This window comes from Aquarana catesbeiana, linkage group LG06 (genome assembly GCF_042186555.1).
Source record: "Aquarana catesbeiana isolate 2022-GZ linkage group LG06, ASM4218655v1, whole genome shotgun sequence".
Classification (NCBI taxonomy): Eukaryota; Metazoa; Chordata; class Amphibia; order Anura; family Ranidae; genus Aquarana; species Aquarana catesbeiana.
In genome coordinates this window covers 98,388,704-98,410,408 of record NC_133329.1, presented here as the reverse complement: position 1 = coordinate 98,410,408, position 21,705 = coordinate 98,388,704, and the positions used below count along the sequence as shown (strand labels likewise).

Below are 21,705 nucleotides of genomic sequence, written 5' to 3'. Positions count from 1 at the left end.
AGTAATTTGGGGAGGGGGGGATATCTTCTAGGGGGCACTTTAGTACCTGTGCTATAAGGGGGCTTGGATATGAAATCCAGGCCCCTTAGCACATATCCTCTCCCCCCAATATTAAAGAGATGATGTCTGCCACAGAGGGGGTGGCCCTTGGCACCCCACAAGAGATGTGGAAAATTGCTCCAGGTGCCCATACTAGTGCCCCCCTTCCAAGCAAGTTAGTGGAGCAAAATGTGGGTTCCAGGTCACAGGGCAGGTTCACACTATGAAAACACAGGAACGCGCTGTGCATTCTGTGCGATTCATATGTGACCTGGGTGCAATTTCAGCCCAATTATGTCTGCAGTCTCTGATCATCTCCTGTACTATGTCTGCAGTCTCTGATCATCTCCTGTACTATGTCTGCAGTCTCTGATCATCTCCTGTACTATGTCTGCAGTCTCTGACCATCTCCTGTACTATGTCCGCACACTCTATGACCATCTCATGTATCATGTCTTCAGTCTCTGACCATCTCCTGTATCATGTCTGCAGTCTCTGATCATCTCCTGTATCATGTCTGCAGTCTCTGATCATCTCCTGTATCATGTCTGCAGTCTCTGACCATCTCCTGTATCATGTCCACACACTCTCTGACCATCTCCTGTACTATGTCTGCAGTCTCTGACCATCTCCTGTACTATGTCTGCAGTCTCTGACCATCTCCTGTACTATGTCTGCAGTCTCTGATCATCTCCTGTACTATGTCTGCAGTCTCTGATCATCTCCTGTACTATGTCTGCAGTCTCTGATCATCTCCTGTACTATGTCTGCAGTCTCTGATCATCTCCTGTACTATGTCTGCAGTCTCTGATCATCTCCTGTACTATGTCTGCAGTCTCTGATCATCTCCTGTACTATGTCTGCAGTCTCTGATCATCTCCTGTACTATGTCTGCAGTCTCTGATCATCTCCTGTACTATGTCTGCAGTCTCTGATCATCTCCTGTACTATGTCTGCAGTCTCTGATCATCTCCTGTACTATGTCTGCAGTCTCTGATCATCTCCTGTACTATGTCTGCAGTCTCTGATCATCTCCTGTACTATGTCTGCAGTCTCTGATCATCTCCTGTACTATGTCTGCAGTCTCTGATCATCTCCTGTACTATGTCTGCAGTCTCTGATCATCTCCTGTACTATGTCTGCAGTCTCTGATCATCTCCTGTACTATGTCTGCAGTCTCTGATCATCTCCTGTACTATGTCTGCAGTCTCTGATCATCTCCTGTACTATGTCTGCAGTCTCTGATCATCTCCTGTACTATGTCTGCAGTCTCTGATCATCTCCTGTACTATGTCTGCAGTCTCTGATCATCTCCTGTACTATGTCTGCAGTCTCTGATCATCTCCTGTACTATGTCTGCAGTCTCTGATCATCTCCTGTACTATGTCTGCAGTCTCTGATCATCTCCTGTACTATGTCTGCAGTCTCTGATCATCTCCTGTACTATGTCTGCAGTCTCTGATCATCTCCTGTACTATGTCTGCAGTCTCTGATCATCTCCTGTACTATGTCTGCAGTCTCTGATCATCTCCTGTACTATGTCTGCAGTCTCTGATCATCTCCTGTACTATGTCTGCAGTCTCTGATCATCTCCTGTACTATGTCTGCAGTCTCTGATCATCTCCTGTACTATGTCTGCCATCTCTGACCATCTCCTGTATTATGTCTGCAGTCTCTGATCATCTCCTGTACTATGTCTTCAGTCTCTGACCATCTCCTGTACTATGTCTTCAGTCTCTGACCATCTCCTGTACTATGTCTTCAGTCTCTGACCATCTCCTGTACTATGTCTTCAGTCTCTGACCATCTCCTGTATCATGTCTGCAGTCTCTGACCGTCTCCTGTACTATGTCTGCAGTCTCTGACCGTCTCCTGTACTATGTCTGCAGTCTCTGACCATCTCCTGTACTATGTCTGCAGTCTCTGACCATCTCCTGTACTATGTCTGCAGTCTCTGACCATCTCCTGTACTATGTCTGCAGTCTCTGACCATCTCCTGTATCATGTACGCAGTTTCTGACCATCTCCTGTACCATGTCTGCAGTCTCTGATCATCTCCTGTACTATGTCTGCAGTCTCTGACCATCTCCTGTACTATGTCTGCAGTCTCTGACCATCTCCTGTACTATATCTGCAGTCTCTGGCCATCTTTTGTACGATGTCTGCACACTCTCTGACCATCTCCTGTATCATGTATGCAGTTTCTTAACATCTCCTGTACTTTGTCTGCAGTCTCTGACCATCTCCTGTAGTATGTTTGCAGTCTCTGACCATCCTTTGTATCATGTCTGTAGCCTCTAATCATCTCTTGTATTATGGCCGCACAGTCTCGTAGTGTAATATAGGCTGAAACGAGAGCCACCAAGCTGGAGCCCAGAGAGGACCATCTGACTGAGCCCTGCACAGTGCACCTGAGTGGTGGTCAGTGACAGCGTAGCAAGGCCAGTCTGAGGGGGGATCACTAATGTAGGGGGCAGTGAATGCAGTCAGGTAAAGGGGCACTGATATAAAGGTTACCCCTTATATCAGTAACCCCCCCACCTTACCTTAGTGCATTCACTCTGTGGAAGGTGCTCTATGGTGACCAGAGTCCCGTCCCCCCCCCCCACATTAGAGTTTCATTTTAAATGCAAGTTGGGACTCTGTGGACAATTACATAAACGGGAACTCTGATATAAGGTGATCTCGTCACCAGAGCCCCCCTTACATCAGAGTTCCCCCATACATACAGTCCTTACCACTCCCCCTCCCCACCATATCTATCTATCTATCTATCTACCATACACACACACACACACCAGGAGACCACCCCCCAATATTACACTGGGAGGCTTCCCACCAAACATTACACACTACATATACATTATATTGTACATTACGCATGCCTGCACTATATGCAATTGTCTACACCCACTGTTCACTGCTGCGCGTGCCGCATTACTACCCCCCTAGGGCACACAGAGGTGTCCCGGGTATTTTACAAACTCATAACGTATGCTACAAAAAAATGCCCAGCCCTGCTGAAGTGTTCGGGTTTGGCTCGAAGAAAAGGTGGCAACCCTAGGGGGGATATGTATACACACAGTGCGGGGTTCGGGGGGGGGGGGGATATGTATATACACAGTGCGGGGTTCGGGGGGGGGATATGTATACACACAGTGCGGGGTTCGGGGGGGGGATATGTATACACACAGTGCGGGGTTCGGGGGGGGGATATGTATATACACAGTGCGGGGTTCGGGGGGGGGATATGTATATACACAGTGCGGGGTTCAGGGGGGGGATATGTATACACACAGTGCGGGGTTCAGGGGGGGGATATGTATATACACAGTGCGGGGTTCAGGGGGGGATATGTATATACACAGTGCGGGGTTCAGGGGGGGGGATATGTATATACACAGTGCGGGGTTCAGGGGGGGGATATGTATATACACAGTGCGGGGTTCGGGGGGGGATATGTATATACACAGTGCGGGGTTCAGGGGGGGGATATGTATATACACAGTGCGGGGTTCAGGGGGGGGATATGTATATACACAGTGCGGGGTTCAGGGGGGGGATATGTATATACACAGTGCGGGGTTCAGGGGGGGGATATGTATATACACAGTGCGGGGTTCAGGGGGGGGATATGTATATACACAGTGCGGGGTTCAGGGGGGGGATATGTATATACACAGTGCGGGGTTCGGGGGGGGATATGTATATACACAGTGCGGGGTTCGGGGGGGGATATGTATATACACAGTGCGGGGTTCAGGGGGGGGATATGTATATACACAGTGCGGGGTTCAGGGGGGGGGATATGTATATACACAGTGCGGGGTTCAGGGGGGGGATATGTATATACACAGTGCGGGGTTCAGGGGGGGGATATGTATATACACAGTGCGGGGTTCAGGGGGGGGATATGTATATACACAGTGCGGGGTTCGGGGGGGGATATGTATATACACAGTGCGGGGTTCGGGGGGGGATATGTATATACACAGTGCGGGGTTCGGGGGGGGATATGTATATACACAGTGCGGGGTCCGGGGGGGGGGGGGGATATGTATATACACAGTGCGGGGTTTGTATGTTCCTCCCCCCTCGTACCTCCCGAGGCCCTGGGCACAAGTGTCCAATCCCGTACAGGTGTCCCCCTCATGTGATCTCCTCTTGGGGTCCCTCCTCACCTCTTACATATAGAGGCGTCATCACAGGTGCCCCTCACAGCCTCATCCGCGGTGTCAGAGTCCCCGGACATGTCTCCTCCTCTCATCGCAACAACCCGCACACCGTTCTGCGGCCTCACACACCATTGGCAGGCTGCTTTCTGAAGCGAAAGCTCCCATTGGTCTCCTTTTCCGCCACTCCTCCGTTCACTTCCTGTTGTGCAAAACTATTGGATATACAGCCTAAGCGGCGTCGGCCATATTTAGTGATGGAAAGAAAAAATTGCAATCCCTTTCCGTGCTGTGTGATTTATGGAAAAAATAAAAAAAGACACCAGCTGATATTTATAAATAAAAGAAAACGTGCACAATGTCCGGCGGTGGATTTGTTTTCTCTTTTTAATTGCGATCAGTTCCTGGAAAATTGGAGAAACAAATGACAGTCTGTACTCCTCACTGCACTAACCTGTCACTAGTTCCTGTCATGGGAATTTATACGGTGTTCTGCCGAGAAAGTTCCGCTCGGCTGATAAGTTCCCCCCCGCCTGCGCAGTAGGATCCGGCGGAAATAGCCGAAGCGGAATAGCTGAAAATCAGCTGTACACGGCGCCTGTAAGAGGGCCCCTCGTGGGCTCGCTTCGCTCGCCACGCTTCGGGCACGGCCTCGCTTCGATTCCCCCTCTAGGTCCACTTGGATAGTAGGGAAGGAACCTGGACCCAGGGCGCAGGCGCCGTGTACAGCTGATTGTCGATCTTGAGCTTCGGCTATCTCCGGCAGCTGTTAATAGTTCGTACTGCGCCGGCGCTGCATCTGCGCAGTACAGGGGGGGAACTTATCCGAAGAGGGAACTTATTCGGCAAGACAACGGCCCTGATTCCGTATATTGTCGTAATAAAAAAATGTCACTTTAATAATAATTTTAAAAAAATTCTCCTAGTGTATATATATATATATATATATATATATATATATATACATTACAAGAGATTTTATATATATATAATCTGCACAGAAATAAGAGATATCATTTACAATTAGCATCTTTTAAAAAGTAATTACCTTTTGCAGGAGATTTTTATATAACTAGATTTATAGTATTTGTAAATGTAGATAAACTTCCTGGTTCCTGGAGGGGGAGGAGAGGTTTCCGTAGCTAAGGGGCGAAAACTTCCTCTGACACTGCTGTTGCTATGGAAACCCGACCTACAACCTATTACACTGCTCGTGCTGCTCTGAGCAAAGTGCACTGTCTGCCTTTATTAAATAAACCCCTTTATTCCTTATTGTTGGCACCATATTTATCACACTAACAGAATGATGGTGTGCAGCTGCAGAGGCCGGCTTCAGGTGTTCCCTCTGTGTATGCTGCTGCATTGCTTGTACCAGTGGTGTATTTAGGTTTTGTGCTGCCCTAGGCCTGACTAAACACATGCACCCCCCTAATTTAAATACGACCCACCCCATCCTGCCGAGGCCACACCCCTTCCTGTTTAAGACCCACCCTATCATCTGTAAACAACACCCCTTCCTCTTTAGGCTCATTTGGCACCTTTCAGGGGGGAACGGGTACCTGTTTCTGACAGGTACCCTTCCCCACTTCCGGGAGACTGTGCTGTCCCCTCTGAAGTTTGCCCCCCTCCTCCTTCCTCCGCTGGGCCATTCAGAAAGTGCAATGCGCTTCGCACATGTGCAGTAGGGAACCGGTCGGTTTCCCTTACCATGAATGATAGTGGCAAAACCCGAGAGCCAATCTGAAAATCGGCTGAGGTGTCGACATCGCTGAATCCCTGGACAGGTAAGTGTCCTAATATTAAAAGTCAGCAGCTACAGTATTTTTAGCTGCTGAGTTTTAATGCTATCATGGGGGGGGGGGGGGGTCTCACTGTGCCCCATCAAACGCAGTCACTGTGCCCATCAAATGCAGTCACTGTGCCCATCAAACGCAGCCACTGTGCCATCAAATGCAGCCACTGTGCCCCATCAAATGCAGCCACTGTGCCCCATCAAATGCAGCCATTGTGCCCCATCAAATGCAGCCACTGTGCCATCAAACGTAGCCACTGTGCCATCAAACGCAGCCACTGTGCCCATCAAGCGCAGCCACTGTGCCCATCAAACGTAGCCACTGTGCCATCAAATGTAGCCACTGTGCCATCAAACGCAGCCACTGTGCCCATCAAACGCAGCCACTGTGCCCATCGAACGCTGCCACTGTGCCCTCAAACGCAGCCACTGTGCCCATCGAATGCTGCCACTGTGCCCATCAAATTCTGCCAGTGCCCATAATACTGATATACTTTATTAAATCACTGTACCTGCTGTCCTGGGGGTTTCCCTCCTGCTCCTCTCTCTCCTCCTGACGTCACAGCCCCAGGGCCGAGGAGAAGATTCACTGCAGGAAAGCAGTGCAGGGGAGGGTAGGTGGAGCTTAAGGCTCCACCTGTCACCTGTTGCATATGGGGGGCACGAGTGACACACGCCGCCCCCCCGCCCCCCCGCATGAGAGAAAGCCCCCCCACCCGTCTGACTGATTCCCGGCTCCCGCTGCCGCCTCCCGCACACTTGCAGCCCACGGCGGCCGGCTTTCTGTAGCGGCTCCGCGGTGTATGGGCGTGCTTGTCAGAGAGTAGGGGGCGTGTATCTCACCCCCTGCCAAGCACGCCCATACACAGCGGCGCCGCTACAGAAAGCCGGCCGCCGTGGGCTGCAAGTGTGCGGGAGGCGGCAGCGGGAGCCGGGAATCAGTCAGACGGGTGGGGGGGCTTTCTCTCATGCGGGGGGGCGGCCTATTTTGCCGCCCCCCCGCAAAGTGCCGCCCTAGGCCTAGGCCTTGTCGGCCTAGGCCAAAACACAGCCCTGGCTTGTACTCCAGGGCCAGTATATACACCTCTCCCTCCAGATGACAGATATCTCTGCCCAGCCATTTCTATACTCCATCCTCCACCTCTTAGGGCTCTTTCACTTGAGTGTCCAGGGGGGTGGCTAAGCTGTGGTTTTACCGCACACTGGCTACCCACCTAAATCCTAACAATCCAATCGCAGTTGTGGTTTTTAACTCCCGCATGTACTTTCTGCTGTCATATTTTCCACTCTCCTCTCTTACCCATACTACCCCTCCCCCTCCACCGCCCGTCATACACTCTGCATTCCTTTCCTGCATCTACTGCCCACTATTATACCCTCCTCACTCCTCTCTAATACATACTGCTCAGCATCATACCCTAAGCATTGCTCTCATTTACCTACTGCTCAATGTCATACCCTCCACATACCTCTCCTGCACATGCTGCCCACTACCATACCCCACTAAATCCTCTTCTTTACCCACTACCCACTGTTTTACCCCTCACCTGTACATACTGCCCACTGTTATACCACTCACCTGTACATACTGCCCACTGTCATACCACTCACCTGTACATACAGCCCACTGTCATACCCTTCATTTGTAGTTACAGCCCACTGTCATACACCTCACCTGTACATACAGCCCACTGTCATACCCTTCATTTGTAGTTACAGCCCACTGTCATACACCTCACCTGTACATACTGCCCACTGTTATACCACTCACCTGTACATACAGCCCACTGTCATACCCTTCACCTGTACATACAGCCCACATTCAACCCACTGTCGTACCCCTCACCTGTACATACTGCCCTCGGTCATACCCCTCACCTGTACATACTGCCACTGTCATACCCCTCATCTGTACATACTGCCACTGTCATACCCCTCACCTGTACATACAACCCACTGTCGTACCCCTCACCTGTACATTCTGCCCACGGTCTTACCACTCATCTGTACATACAGCCCACTGTCAAACCCCTCACCTGTACATACCCCTCATACCCCTCACCGGTACATACAGCCCACTGTTATACCCCTCTCCTATATATACTGCCCACTGTCATGCCCCTTACATGTACATACAGCCCACTGTCATACGCCTCACCTATATATACTGCCCACTGTCATACCCCTCACCTGTACATACAACCCATTTTCATACCCCTCACCTGTACATATAGCCCACTGTCATACCCCTCACCTGTACATACTGCCCACTGTCATACCCCTCACCTGTACATATAGCCCACTCTCATACCCCTCACCTGTACATACAACCCACTGTCATACCCCTCACCAGTACATACTGCCCACTGTCATACTCCTCACCTGTACATACTGCCCACTGTCATACCACTCACCTGTACATACTGCCCACTGTCATACACCTCACCTGTACATACTGCCCACTGTCATACACCTCACCTGTACATACTGCCCCTGTCATAGCCCTCACCTGTACATACTACCACTGTCATACCCCTCACCTGTACATACTGCCCACTGTCATACCACTCACCTGTACATACAGCCCACTGTCATACCCCTCACCTGTACATACAGCCCACTGTCATACCCTTCATTTGTAGTTACAGCCCACTGTCATACCCCTCACCTGTACATACAGCCCACTGTCATACCACTCACCTGTACATACTGCCCCTGTCATAGCCCTCACCTGTACATACTACCACTGTCATACCCCTGACCTGTACATACTGCTCACTGTCATAGCACTCACCTGTACATACGGCCCACTGGCATACCACTCATCTGTACATACTGCCACTGTCATACCCCTCACCTGTACATACTGCCACTGTCATACCCCTCACCTGTACATACTGCCTCTGTCAAACCCCTCACCTGTACATACAACCCACTGTCGTACCCCTCACCTGTACATTCTGCCCACGGTCTTACCCCTCACCTGTACATACAGCCCACTGTCATACCCCTCACCTGTACATACAACCCACTGTCATACCCCTCACCTGTACATATAGCCCACTCTCATACCCCTCACCTGTACATACTGCCCACTGTCATACCCCTCACCTGTACATGCAACCCACTGTCATACCCCTCACCAGTACATACTGCCCACTGTCATACCCCTCACCTGTACATACTGCCCACTGTCATACACCTCACCTGTACATACAGCCCACTGTCATACCCCTCACCTGTACATACAACCCACTGTCATACCCCTCACCTGTACATATAGCCCACTCTCATACCCCTCACCTGTACATACTGCCCACTGTCATACCCCTCACCTGTACATACAACCCACTGTCATACCCCTCACCAGTACATACTGCCCACTGTCATACCCCTCACCTGTACATACTGCCCACTGTCATACCACTCACCTGTACATACTGCCCACTGTCATACCACTCATCTGTACATACTGCCCACTGTCATACACCTCACCTGTATATACAGCCCACTGTCATACCCTTCATTTGTAGTTACAGCCCACTGTCATACCACTCACCTGTACATACTGCCCCTGTCATAGCCCTCACCTGTACATACTGCCACTGTCATACCCCTCACCTGTACATACTGCCCACTGTCATACCACTCACCTGTACATATAGCCCACTATCATACCCCTCACCTGTACATACAGTCCACTGTCATACCCCTCACCTGTACACACTGCCACTGTCATATCCCTCACCTATACATACTGCCACTGTCATACCCCTCACCTAAACATTCAACCCACTGTCGTACCCCTCACCTGTACATACTGCCCCTGTCATAGCCCTCACCTGTACATATTACCACTATCATACCCCTCACCTGTACATACTGCCCACTGTCATACCACTCACCTGTACATACAGTCCACTGTCATACCCCTCACATGTACATACAACCCACTGTCATACCCCTCACCTGTACATACTGCCACTGTCATACCCCTCACCTGTACATACTGCCCTGGTCATACACCTCACCTGTACATACTGCCACTGTCATACCCCTCACCTGTACATACAACCCACTGTCATACCCCTCACCTGTACATACAACCCACTGTCGTACCCCTCACCTGTACATTCTGCCCACGATCTTACCCCTCACCTGTACATACAGCCCACTGTCATACCCCTCACCTGTACATACAACCCACTGTCATACCCCTCACCTGTACATACAGCCCACTCTCATACCCCTCACCTGTACATACTGCCCTCTCTCATACGCCTCACCTGTACATACAACCCACTGTCATACCCCTCACCAGTACATACAGCCCACTGTCATACCCCTCACCTGTACATACTGCCCACAGTCATGCCCCTCACCTGTACATACTGCCCACTGTCATACCCCTCACCTGTACATACTACCCACTTTCATACCCCTCACCTGTACATACAGCCCACAGTCATACCCTTCATTTGTACATACAGCCCACCGACTTACCCCTCACCTGTACATACAGCCCACTGTCATACCCCTCACCTGTACATACAACCCACTGTCATACCCATCACCTGTACATACAGCCCACTGTCATACCCCTCACCTGTACATACTGCCCACAGTCATGCCCCTCACCTGTACATACTGCCCACTGTCATACCCCTCACCTGTACATACTGCCCACTGTCATACCCCTCACCTGTACATACTGCCCACTGTCATACCCCTCACCTGTACATACTACCCACTTTCATACCCCTCACCTGTACATACAGCCCACAGTCATACCCTTCATTTGTACATACAGCCCACTGTCATACCCCTCACCTGTACATACAGCCCACTGTCATACCACTCAGCTGTACATACTGCCCCTGTCATATCCCTCACCTGTACATACTGCCACTGTCATACCCCTCACGTGTACATACTGCCCACTGTTATACCACTCACCTGTACATACTGCCACTGTCATAGTCCTCACCTGTACATACAGCCCACTATCATACCCCTCACCTGTACATACAGCCCACTGTCATACCCCTCACCTGTACATACTGCCACTGTCGTATCCCTCACCTGTACATACTGCCACTGTCATACCCCTCACCTGTACATTCAACCCACTGTCATACCCCTCACCTGTACATACTGCCCACCGACTTACCCCTCACCTGTACATACAGCCCACTGTCATACCCTCACCTGTACATACAACCCACTGTCATACCCATCACCTGTACATACAGCCCACTGTCATACCCCTCACCTGTACATACTGCCCACAGTCATGCCCCTCACCTGTACATACTGCCCACTGTCATACCCCTCACCTGTACATACTACCAACTTTCATACCCCTCACCTGTACATACAGCCCACAGTCATACCCTTCATTTGTACATACAGCCCACCGACTTACCCCTCACCTGTACATACAGCCCACTGTCATACCCCTCACCTGTACATACAACCCACTGTCATACCCATCACCTGTACATACAGCCCACTGTCATACCCCTCACCTGTACATACTGCCCACAGTCATGCCCCTCACCTGTACATACTGCCCACTGTCATGCCCCTCACCTGTACATACTGCCCACTGTCATACCCCTCACCTGTACATACTGCCCACTGTCATACCCCTCACCTGTACATACTGCCCACTGTCATACCCCTCACCTGTACATACTACCCACTTTCATACCCCTCACCTGTACATACAGCCCACAGTCATACCCTTCATTTGTACATACAGCCCACTGTCATACCCCTCACCTGTACATACAGCCCACAGTCATACCACTCACCTGTACATACTGCCCATTACAATACCCCTCACCTGTACATACAGCCCACTGTCATACCACTCACCTGTACATACTGCCCATTTCATACCCCTCACCTGTACATACAGCCCACTGTCATGCCCCTCACCTGTACATACTACTACAGCGGAGGGACACCGTATTTGTCATATTGTGCCTCGCTGTTGCGCCGCTGCTTTTTGCATAGCTTTAAATTGTGCCCATGAAATAGTTTCTCCCGTTGAAAAAAACCCTCCTACGATGTGCGCATGCGTTATGGTGATGTCACTCCAGCTGATTGGCAAATCAGCTGGAGTGCCCTTCTGTTCTGCACATGCGTGGGCACATTTTGACGGAGGGCACAAATCAATAGAACACCGGCTCTACAATGGGCACACTAGTCAGCTAAAGGGAATCTTCTCTGCATCTAGTTTTGTTCTGCCCATTGCTAGAACCCATTTAAGTTTGTGATTACCACCATGACTTATAGAGGAGTATGGGGGATGTGTTCAAAAATAATCTACCCCAGTGTCAACTATGCTAGGTACACCTAGGTTAACAATATGCCTCTTGTAAAACCACGCCCATTTTAAATTAATGGCCCACCCCCAATTAAAGTATATTCTCCACCTACAATGGATAGCAAAAAAAGAGGTGCCCCTGGAAATGTTTTTGAAATGTTGGCAACTAGGACATTGATAGATACACGGAGGCTGAAAGACTTTAATTTTAAACATTGTTCCCCTATATGACAAGTCAAATTTCCATATGTAAATACAGTATGTATAAGTATGTCTATGTACAAGGGATAGTGACTGTCAGGGGGTGGGATCAAGAACCCCCAGAGCACACATGGTCCTGGATAGACATGCATTGTAAAAAGCAGTGTAAATCACATAGTTTATGGTAGCAAGACATGATTCACAAACCTCTTCCACAATGCACAGCCAGGGAGGTGACACCACTACTTCCTGTTGCAGCTTCACAATTTCTTTGTGACCAGCCCCCTCATTTAACTATAAAAGGTCATCACACCACTGAAAATACTTGTTGCTGGCTTCTTGACTCACTGACTTTGAGGAAGTATCACAGCCAGTGGGTCAGGATAAGTGCCAGGCAACTAATATTTTTATATCAGGGGCCAACAATAGTCTTCCCTCTGTCCCTGTCATGTCAACTTTATTTCTTGGCTCTGGCAATGGAGCTTTTTGCTTTTCTCTCTATAATTTGATGTTGTATAAAGAAAAATAGTTCAAATGTAGGTGAAGGTGCTAAATCCAATTTTTCTTTTTTTATTGCAGATGTGCACGGTATTTACCGCAGATGCAGCTCACACGGCAGGCTTGCCCCAGTGAGCGAGACCGAATGTGAACTCCGCATTGAGACGCCAACAAACTGTGATGTTCACATTGAATCACAACCAATAAGTGACATTGAGATTGAGACTCCACCAAAAACTGACATTGAGATTGAGACTCCACCAAAAAGTGAGGTTCACATTGGGACACCATCCAAATGTGACATTGAGAAATTCTCCAGTACTAGTGATATTGTCCCAGTCACATTGGATAACTTCAGATTCCATCGTTTCCTCTGAGCCAGAAGTTTCGGAAATGTAAGTGGCCAGATCTTTTCCTTTATTAAAAATGTTCAGATAGTGTGTGTGTGTGTGGCGGGGGGTGTTATTAGAACCACTTTAGGGTTTTATCACTGTCTGGGGCTCCGTTAGAAAGATTTCCCCTCACTTTCTGTCCTGCTGATGATGTTTTCACCAGTTAGGAAGTAGTGGAAAATCTGCAACAAGCGCACAGACAGAAATCTCCTCCCCCTACTCTACTAAAGAAGACTTTTTTATTTCTGTGTATGTGACTGTTGTAGAGGGGGAAATAACTTTAAAGCCCAATTTATCTCTCTGTTTAACTCATCTAAATGCATTCCAGGTGCATCAAAATTAAAGGCTTTACAGTTACTTTTTTATAAAGCAGTTAAAGACAAAGTAGAGAAGCCTGTCCCCTGCTAACATGCTGCAGAGTGGGGTATTTGCTCAGTTACATGCTACTGGGGAGCTCTGGGCTCTGATCCAGAAAGGGGTGTGCTGAACCTTGGTAGAGAGCCCACTACTTCCCTAAAGAGAGCAAAAAATTCCATTCTGAAGCATGCTGGCAGGGGATGGGCTTTTTAATTCGGGTTGTGGCTGCTTTTTAATGATAATAAATTGTTAAATTTATATTGCACATATTTTGCTTTCATGCATCTGCAATGCATTCATGATATCAACTGAGAGTTCAACTGAGCTTCTAACTATATAAAACAGAGAAGGAATCAGGGTGTTGAAACTTAGCATAACAACTTCTTCATAAAGGGATGAGTTGTAGTGGAATGGGGGGGTCTCACCTTTTATGGTGGATTTTTCATTGACATATCTCAGTGCACCAGGATGAGTGAGGCTGCAACCAGGAGCTATTATGTTGATTCCAGACATTACTCTGCGCCCATAAATGAAGTATTAATGTGAATGAACTTCTGTAATTGTCAGCTATAATTCTCTGTCCTTTTGTCCCCTCCAGGTGGTTTTGGCATCACACACTTCCACTGATGAACTGCTGGCTCTCAAAATCATAACCAAGGACAACCATTACGTCAATGAGATCCTCAACGAGAGCCGAATACTTCAGGAAGTTCGTATCAGCCCATTCTGCACCCATGCATATGGTGCCTTCAAGACAGAGGTAAGTGACTATACCTTTTACTTATTTTGTGGGTGAGGTTGGAGTTAAATGGTTATCCTTTCAAAATACTGCTATAAGGGACACCTACCTTTCTCACAACCTACCCAAGATTGCATAGGACTTCACATAGCGAATCATTTCCATAACCTTGATCTTTCTTTCCTCTGTACAGGACAAATTAATCTTCGTCATGGAATACCTGAGTGGTGGAGACCTGATGGACTTCTTAAAAGAAAGAGCACCACTAGATATTGAGACAATAAGGTAAGACAATTGGCTACCATAATAACAGGCATAGAGGTAGAACATAGTACTCTAGTAAGATCACATTAAAGTGTTGGCTTGTCTTAGATATGAAATGGGTAAGACAACAGGGTACCATAATAACAGGGATGAAGGTAGAACATAGTACTCTGGTAAGATCACATAAAAGTGTAGTCTTTTCCTAGATATGAAATGGGTAAGATAATTGGGTACCATAATAACAGGGATGGAGGTAGAACATAGTACTATGGAAAGATCACATTAAAGTGTAGGCTTGTCCTAGATATGAAAAAGGTAAGACAACAGGGTACCATGGTAATAGGGATGGGGGTAGAACATAGTACTGTACATAGATTACATCAAAGTGTAAGATTGTCCAAGATATGCGATTGCTATGGGAAGGTCGGACTTTCAGTAAATGTGTCCTACCAAAGCTCTCCCTATATATGTACAATCACACATTGAGCAGACATCCCAGGCACCGGACATATCTTAGCAAACCTCTACTGAGACTCATTTTGGACAATCTATTTTACCCTGAGAATGATCTGCCACGGTGTGTCTACAGATTTCGCAGTGTGTCCATATACATACTACTACATTCCACTCTAACCGTTATTGGCCAGTTCATCCAATGGAAGCCTTCAACCTTCCATCTGATTGGGCAATCTTTAACTTATATCCTTTCATATTTACAAGCAATTATATTGTATGGGGGGGGGGGGGGCAACCAAAACATGTATTTGATTTCTACCTAACAGGTCCTTTTATAACATCATTTTTGCTAAAGTTAGTTTAAATGTTAAACATTTTTTGTAGTTTTGGATGGAGCAGGAAAGCTTTTTTTATTGCTTCCTGTTTTGGCCTTACATAAGCCAGCCATAGATGGATCAAAATTCAGTCGGTTCTGCAGGGACCAGGTATATTTCGATCCATTTTTAGGCATGCTGGTTGTACCAAAGTTAACTGACTTCTGTACAACCAGCCTGTCATTTTTTATTTCTTGCTAAAGTCGCCAGCAGTGATCATTGTATTCTGATTGCTAGGAAACCTCCCACTGTCAAAATACAAAAGCTCCGAAGGAGGGGTTCATCAACATTGACTGTGTTTATGGGGGAATTGAGCAATTCCCTTTCCTGCAAAATTGCTTGATGTATGTCTGGCTGTACAATCACATTCAATCATATTTGGACATTTTACTATCACAAAAAAAGAATTTGTGAGAATTTGTAAAGTGCATGTGCTACAAATTCATCAGCAATTTCAAATATCCATATAAAACACTTCTGCGTACTGTGCTAAATTCTACCGTTACTGATAAAATATATATATATATATATATATATATATATATATATATATATATATATATATAGTGGAGACAGAAAGTATTCAGACCCCCTTAAATTTTTCACTCTTTGTTATATTGCAGCCATTTGCTAAAATAATTTAAGTTCATTTTTTTCCTCATTAATGTACACACAGCACCCCATATTGACAGAAAAACACAGAATTGTTGACATTTTTGCAGATTTATTAAAAAAGAAAAACTGAAATATCACATGGTCCTAAGTATTCAGACCCTTTGCTCAGTATTTAGTAGAAGCACCCTTTTGATCTAATACAGCCATGAGTCTTTTTGGGAAAGATGCAACAAGTTTTTCACACCTGGATTTGGGGATCCTCTGCCATTCCTCCTTGCAGATCCTCTCCAGTTCTGTCAGGTTGGATGGTAAATGTTGGTGGACAGCCATTTTTAGGTCTCTCCAGAGATGCTCGATTGGGTTTAAGTCAGGGCTCTGGCTGGGCCATTCAAGAACAGTCACGGAGTTGTTGTGAAACCACTCCTTCGTTATTTTAGCTGTGTGCCTAAGGTCATTGTCTTGTTCGAAGGTAAAACTTCGGCCCAGTCTGAGGTCCTGAGCACTCTGGAGAAGGTTTTTGTCCAGGATATCCCTGTACTTGGCCGCATTCATCTTTCCCTCGATTGCAACCAGTCGTCCTGTCCCTGAAGCTGAAAAACACCTCCACAGCATGATGCTGTCACCCCCATGCTTCACTGTTGGGACTGTATTGGATAGGTGATGAGCAGTGCCTGGTTTTCTCCACACATACCACTTAGAATTAAGGCCAAGAAGTTCTATCTTGGTCTCATCAGACCAGAGAATCTTATTTCTCACCATCATGGAGTCCTTCAGGTGTTTTTTTAGCAAACTCCGTGCAGGCTTTCATGTGTCTTGCACCGAGGAGAGGCTTCCGTCGGGCCACTCTGCCGTAAAGCCACTACTGGTGGAGGGCTGCAGTGATGGTTGACTTTATACAACTTTCTCCCATCTCCCGATTGCATGTCTGGAGCTCAGCCATAGTGATCTTTGGGTTCTTCTTTACCTCTCTCACCAAGGCTCTTCTCCCCTGACAGCTCTAGGAAGGGTTCTGGTCATCCCAAACGTCTTCCATTTAAAGATTATCGAGGCCACTGTGCTCTTAGGAACCTTAAGTGCAGCAGAAATTTTTTTGTAACCTTGGCCAGATCTGTGCCTTGCCACAATTCTGTCTCTGAGCTCTTCAGGCAGTTCCTTTGACCTCATGATTCTCATTTGCCCTGACATGCACTGTGAGCTGTAAGGTCTTATATAGACAGGTGTGTGGCTTTCCTAATCAAGTCCAATTAGTAAAATCAAACACAGCTGGACTCAAATGAAGGCGTAGAACCATCTCAAGGATGATCAGAAGAAACGGACAGCACCTGAGTTAAATATATGACTGTCACTGCAAAGGGTCTGAATACTTAGGAACATGTGATATTTCAGTTTTTCTTTTTTAATAAATCTGCAAAAATGTCAACAATTCTGTGTTTTTCTGTCAATATGGGGTGCTGTGTGTACATTAATGAGGAAAGAAAATGAACTTAAATGATTTTAGCAAATGGCTGCAATATAACAAAGAGTGAAAAATTTAAGGGGGTCTTAATTTTTTCCGTCCCCACTGTATATATATATATATATATATATATATATATATATATATATATATATATATATAAAATATTTTAACATGATTTAGTTATAGCAAGCATGCACGACTATACCTGATAATTTTAGCATTAGGATAAATTTTTTGTTATTTTTTGGCTTAGATTACCATACATAATGCATACCATCAATCTTTTCTGTGTCTCCATCAGATTCCTCACCGCAGAGATCCTTTGCGGCCTGCAGTTCCTTCATAACCAGGGGATTGTACACCGGGATGTCAAACCAGACAACATTCTGCTGGACAGCGTTGGACATGTAAGAATCGCCGACTTTGGCTTATCAGCAATAGGTGTAGATTCTGACAAGTCCCTGGATGACTCGGTCGGCACTCCATTGTACAGGGCACCAGAGGTAAGTATTGGATCATTTTGTTTTTTCTGTCTTCTTGTCAGTAAAATGCTCATTACCGACCACTCTAATCTTTTTGATATTTCCACAGATCTATTTGGAGCTGCCATATGGATATGCCGCTGACTATTTCTAACTGGGAGTTATAGTCTATACAATGGCAACTGGAAATTACCCACTCATGGGCTTAGACTCTAATGTGCTTGCATGCTCCATCCTCAACGAACGTCCACATTTCCCAGAGGATTTCAATATGGATCTCAAGAACCTCATAGGTGACATAGTAAGTAAACACCATCTGTAGCCAGTATAAAAATGGCTATTCTATTAATATTTGAAAAGTAGAATTGCAGAGTTATTGCCTATTACCATTGATAACCTATTTTTTTTGTCTGTTGTTACAGCTCCTATGCGAATGGCAAGATATGAGAGCGATGCTTTGTGAAAATCTGCGAAGCCACCCATTCTTTATGGGCGTAGACTGAAAGGAAATGGAGGCTGGAGAAGTAAGCCCGCCATTTACTATGAAGACGCTAAGTATAGGAACCACACATGGGTCCTTGGCAGTGCATTGTCCAATGTTCTGCATTCTATTTTCTCCCAGAAAGAGTGTGCATAACCATTTCAAATAGAAAGGCCATCATTGTACATATTCCAATAGTAATGTTTCTTCTCTTTACAGTGCCCACCAATTGACCTGACGACAGAGATCAAATTAGATGAAATCATACCTCCTCCCGAAGATCGATGGGAGACTGAATTTACAGAAGATGACCAGGAGCTTTATTGCGGGTTCTCTTTCACCAACAGCAAGTGGGGAGAAGTACAAAGACCAATGTCATCAGCTCCCCCTGCAGAAGAACTCCCGATCATCAAAAGCCAACAATCAAAAGACAATTGAGGTAGGTTTTTAGCTTACTGATTTAGGACTGAATTTTGTACACCTGATTCATATACATATGTTTCTAGAAGAATCTGCACCTTCATCTGTTCCCATAGTGCAGTAGGATAATATGTCTCTAGGAGCCGACTTTTATCTCTTCATAGAACCAGATTTTGGAAACAGTGTACCAGATTACCGTAATATAATGTTAGAGTTTTTCAACACCCACATAGATTTCTAAATGGCCGGATTTGTAAACATCTCTACCTTTGCCTCTTCTCTTTAACAGATCTGCATCAGAGGATCTCAAAATCAAATCATCACTGGAGCATCTTCTACATCTTCACTTTACTGAAGGAGTCTCATCAGCACCTGTCTCCAAGAGAGCAATGCCACCAGTGCTCTTCTAACAGGATTGCCACAGTTTTTTTTTCCGCAGGCGTGCGCTGGACCGGCTATGAGGGGAGGTTGGAGGCCGGTAGACCTTTTTTGCCGCAGGTGTGTGTTGGACCAGCTATGAGGAAAGGTTGGAGGCTGGTAGCCCTTTTTTGCCGCAGGCGTGTGTTGGACCGGCTATGAGGGGAGGTTGGAGGCCGGTAGACCTTTTTTTCCCACAGGCGTGTGTTGGACCAGCTATGAAGGGAGGTTGGAGGCCGGTAGACCTTTTTTACTGCAGATGTGTGTTGGACCGGCTATAAGGGGAGGTTGGAGGCCGGTAGTCCTTTTTTACCGCAGCTGTGCGCTTGACCGGCTATGAGGGGAGGTTGGAGGCCGGTAGTCCTTTTTTACCATAGGTGTGTGTTGGGCCAGCTATAAGGGGAGGTTGGAGGCCGGTAGACCTTTTTTGCCGCAGGCGTGTGTTTGACCGGCTATGAGGGGAGGTTGGAGGCCGGTAGACCTTTTTTACCGTAGGTGCATGTTGGACCAGCTATAAGGGGAGGTTGGAGGCTGGTAGTCCTTTTTTCCCGCAGGCGTGTGTTGGACCGGCTATGAGGGGAGGTTGGAGGCCGGTAGACCTTTTTTTACCGCAGGTGTGTGTTGGACCAGCTATGAGGGAAGGTTGGAGGCTGGTAGCCCTTTTTTGCCTCAGGCATGTGTTGGACCGGCTATGAGGGGAGGTTGGAGGCTGGTAGACCTTTTTTACTGCAGGTGTGTGTTGGACCGGCTATAAGGGGAGGTTGGAGGCCAGTAGTCCTTTTTTACCGCAGCTGTGCGCTTGACCGGCTATGAGGGGAGGTTGGAGGCCGGTAGTCCTTTTTTACCATAGGTGTGTGTTGGGCCAGCTATAAGGGGAGGTTGGAGGCTGGTAGTCCTTTTTTGCCACAGGCGTGTGTAGGACCGGCTATGAGGGGAGGTTGGAGGTCGGAAGACCTTTTTTTCCCGCAGGCTTGTGTTGGACCGGCTATTAGGGGAGGTTGGAGGCCGGTAGACCTTTTTTGCCGCAGGCGTGTGTTGGACCAGCTATGAGGGGAGGTTGGAGGCCGGTAGACCTTTTTTACCGTAGGTATGTGTTGGACCAGCTATAAGGGGAGGTTGGAGGCTGGTAGTCCTTTTTTCCCGCAGGCATGTGTTGGACCGGCTATGAGGGGAGGTTGGAGGCCGGTAGACCTTTTTTACTGCAGGTGTGCGCTGGACCGGCTATGAGGGGTGGTTGGAGGCTGGTACTCTTTTTTAGGTGTGTGTTGGACTGGCCGTAAGGAGAGGTTGGAGGCCAATTTTATTCTTCTTTTTGCTATCTGGCACTAGATGTGTGTTGAACCAGCAAAAAAAACACTGGCTGAAATATTGTTCCAAGTTGGGAGCTCTGTGTGGCTTTACATGTGATTGCAAATATATGCAACCAAAACCTCTGTTTTTTAACAAATTTTAAAAAATAGTTTTGACTTTCAGTTTATTTCTTGCTATGTTACAATTTAGAAACAATGTTAGAGTAGAGTTAGGGACCGCACTTTGCAGAGGAGCCTTGACGTGGCAGTGCGGCAGTTTAGACTTTTTTCTTATTTTGCTGGCTATCTGTTAAGTATGCTGGAGGATTTTATGTATGGGTTTGTTCTGTGAACTGTACACCGCTCCGAAGATGCTGCTAGCAGGACTTTTCTTCCCGTCCTGCTAGCGCACTGCTCCAGTGTGAAAGCCCTGGAGAGACAGCAGCGGCTGCTTCGGGTCAGTTTGCAGGCGCTATTTTTAGTGCAATAGCACCGGCAAACCGCCCCAGTGTGAAAGGGGCCTAAGTGGACATGTTTTGCCCTATATGACGAAGTCACAGAAAAACTTTAAAGCCGAACTTCACTCTCTCAATCAACATTGATTATTTTTAATCCTTTTGCTACTAAATAGATAGGACCATATATTATATTTACTTGTTTTTAAACTTTTTTTTGATGGTTCTTTAGTTACTTTTATGGTTCTGGTTTCCAAACCTATGCAAATGATGTCATACATCCCAGGAGTCTTCAGGAAGGAGGAGGAGTTTTCTTAGCTAAGCACAGGCTCCTCACTATATGCGTTATACAGATGGATTCCAGGAAATATATACTACATGAATCATCTACCCTTTTGCAAGATGGCCACGGCCAGAAATGCTAGGGGGCAGGGCAGGACTTAGGGTGGTGGGGGTCCCTGGGCTTGAG

General features: G+C 47.1%; 1 protein-coding gene across 2 annotated transcripts in view; it reads right to left on the bottom strand.

Annotated features, from left to right (window-relative positions):
* LCMT1 (leucine carboxyl methyltransferase 1) overlaps positions 1-4,413 on the bottom strand; it is a 62,366-nt gene extending 57,953 nt beyond the window's left edge. The window contains exon 1 of one of the 2 annotated variants that reach the window (XM_073636504.1): positions 4,221-4,413. In XM_073636504.1, coding sequence (XP_073492605.1) covers positions 4,221-4,306 — 86 coding nt within the window. In that variant the 5' untranslated portion in view covers positions 4,307-4,413. The remainder of the gene's footprint in view (positions 1-4,220) is intronic. The other variant, XM_073636505.1, reaches the window with a different exon arrangement.
* Positions 4,414-21,705: the final 17,292 nt, after the last annotated feature.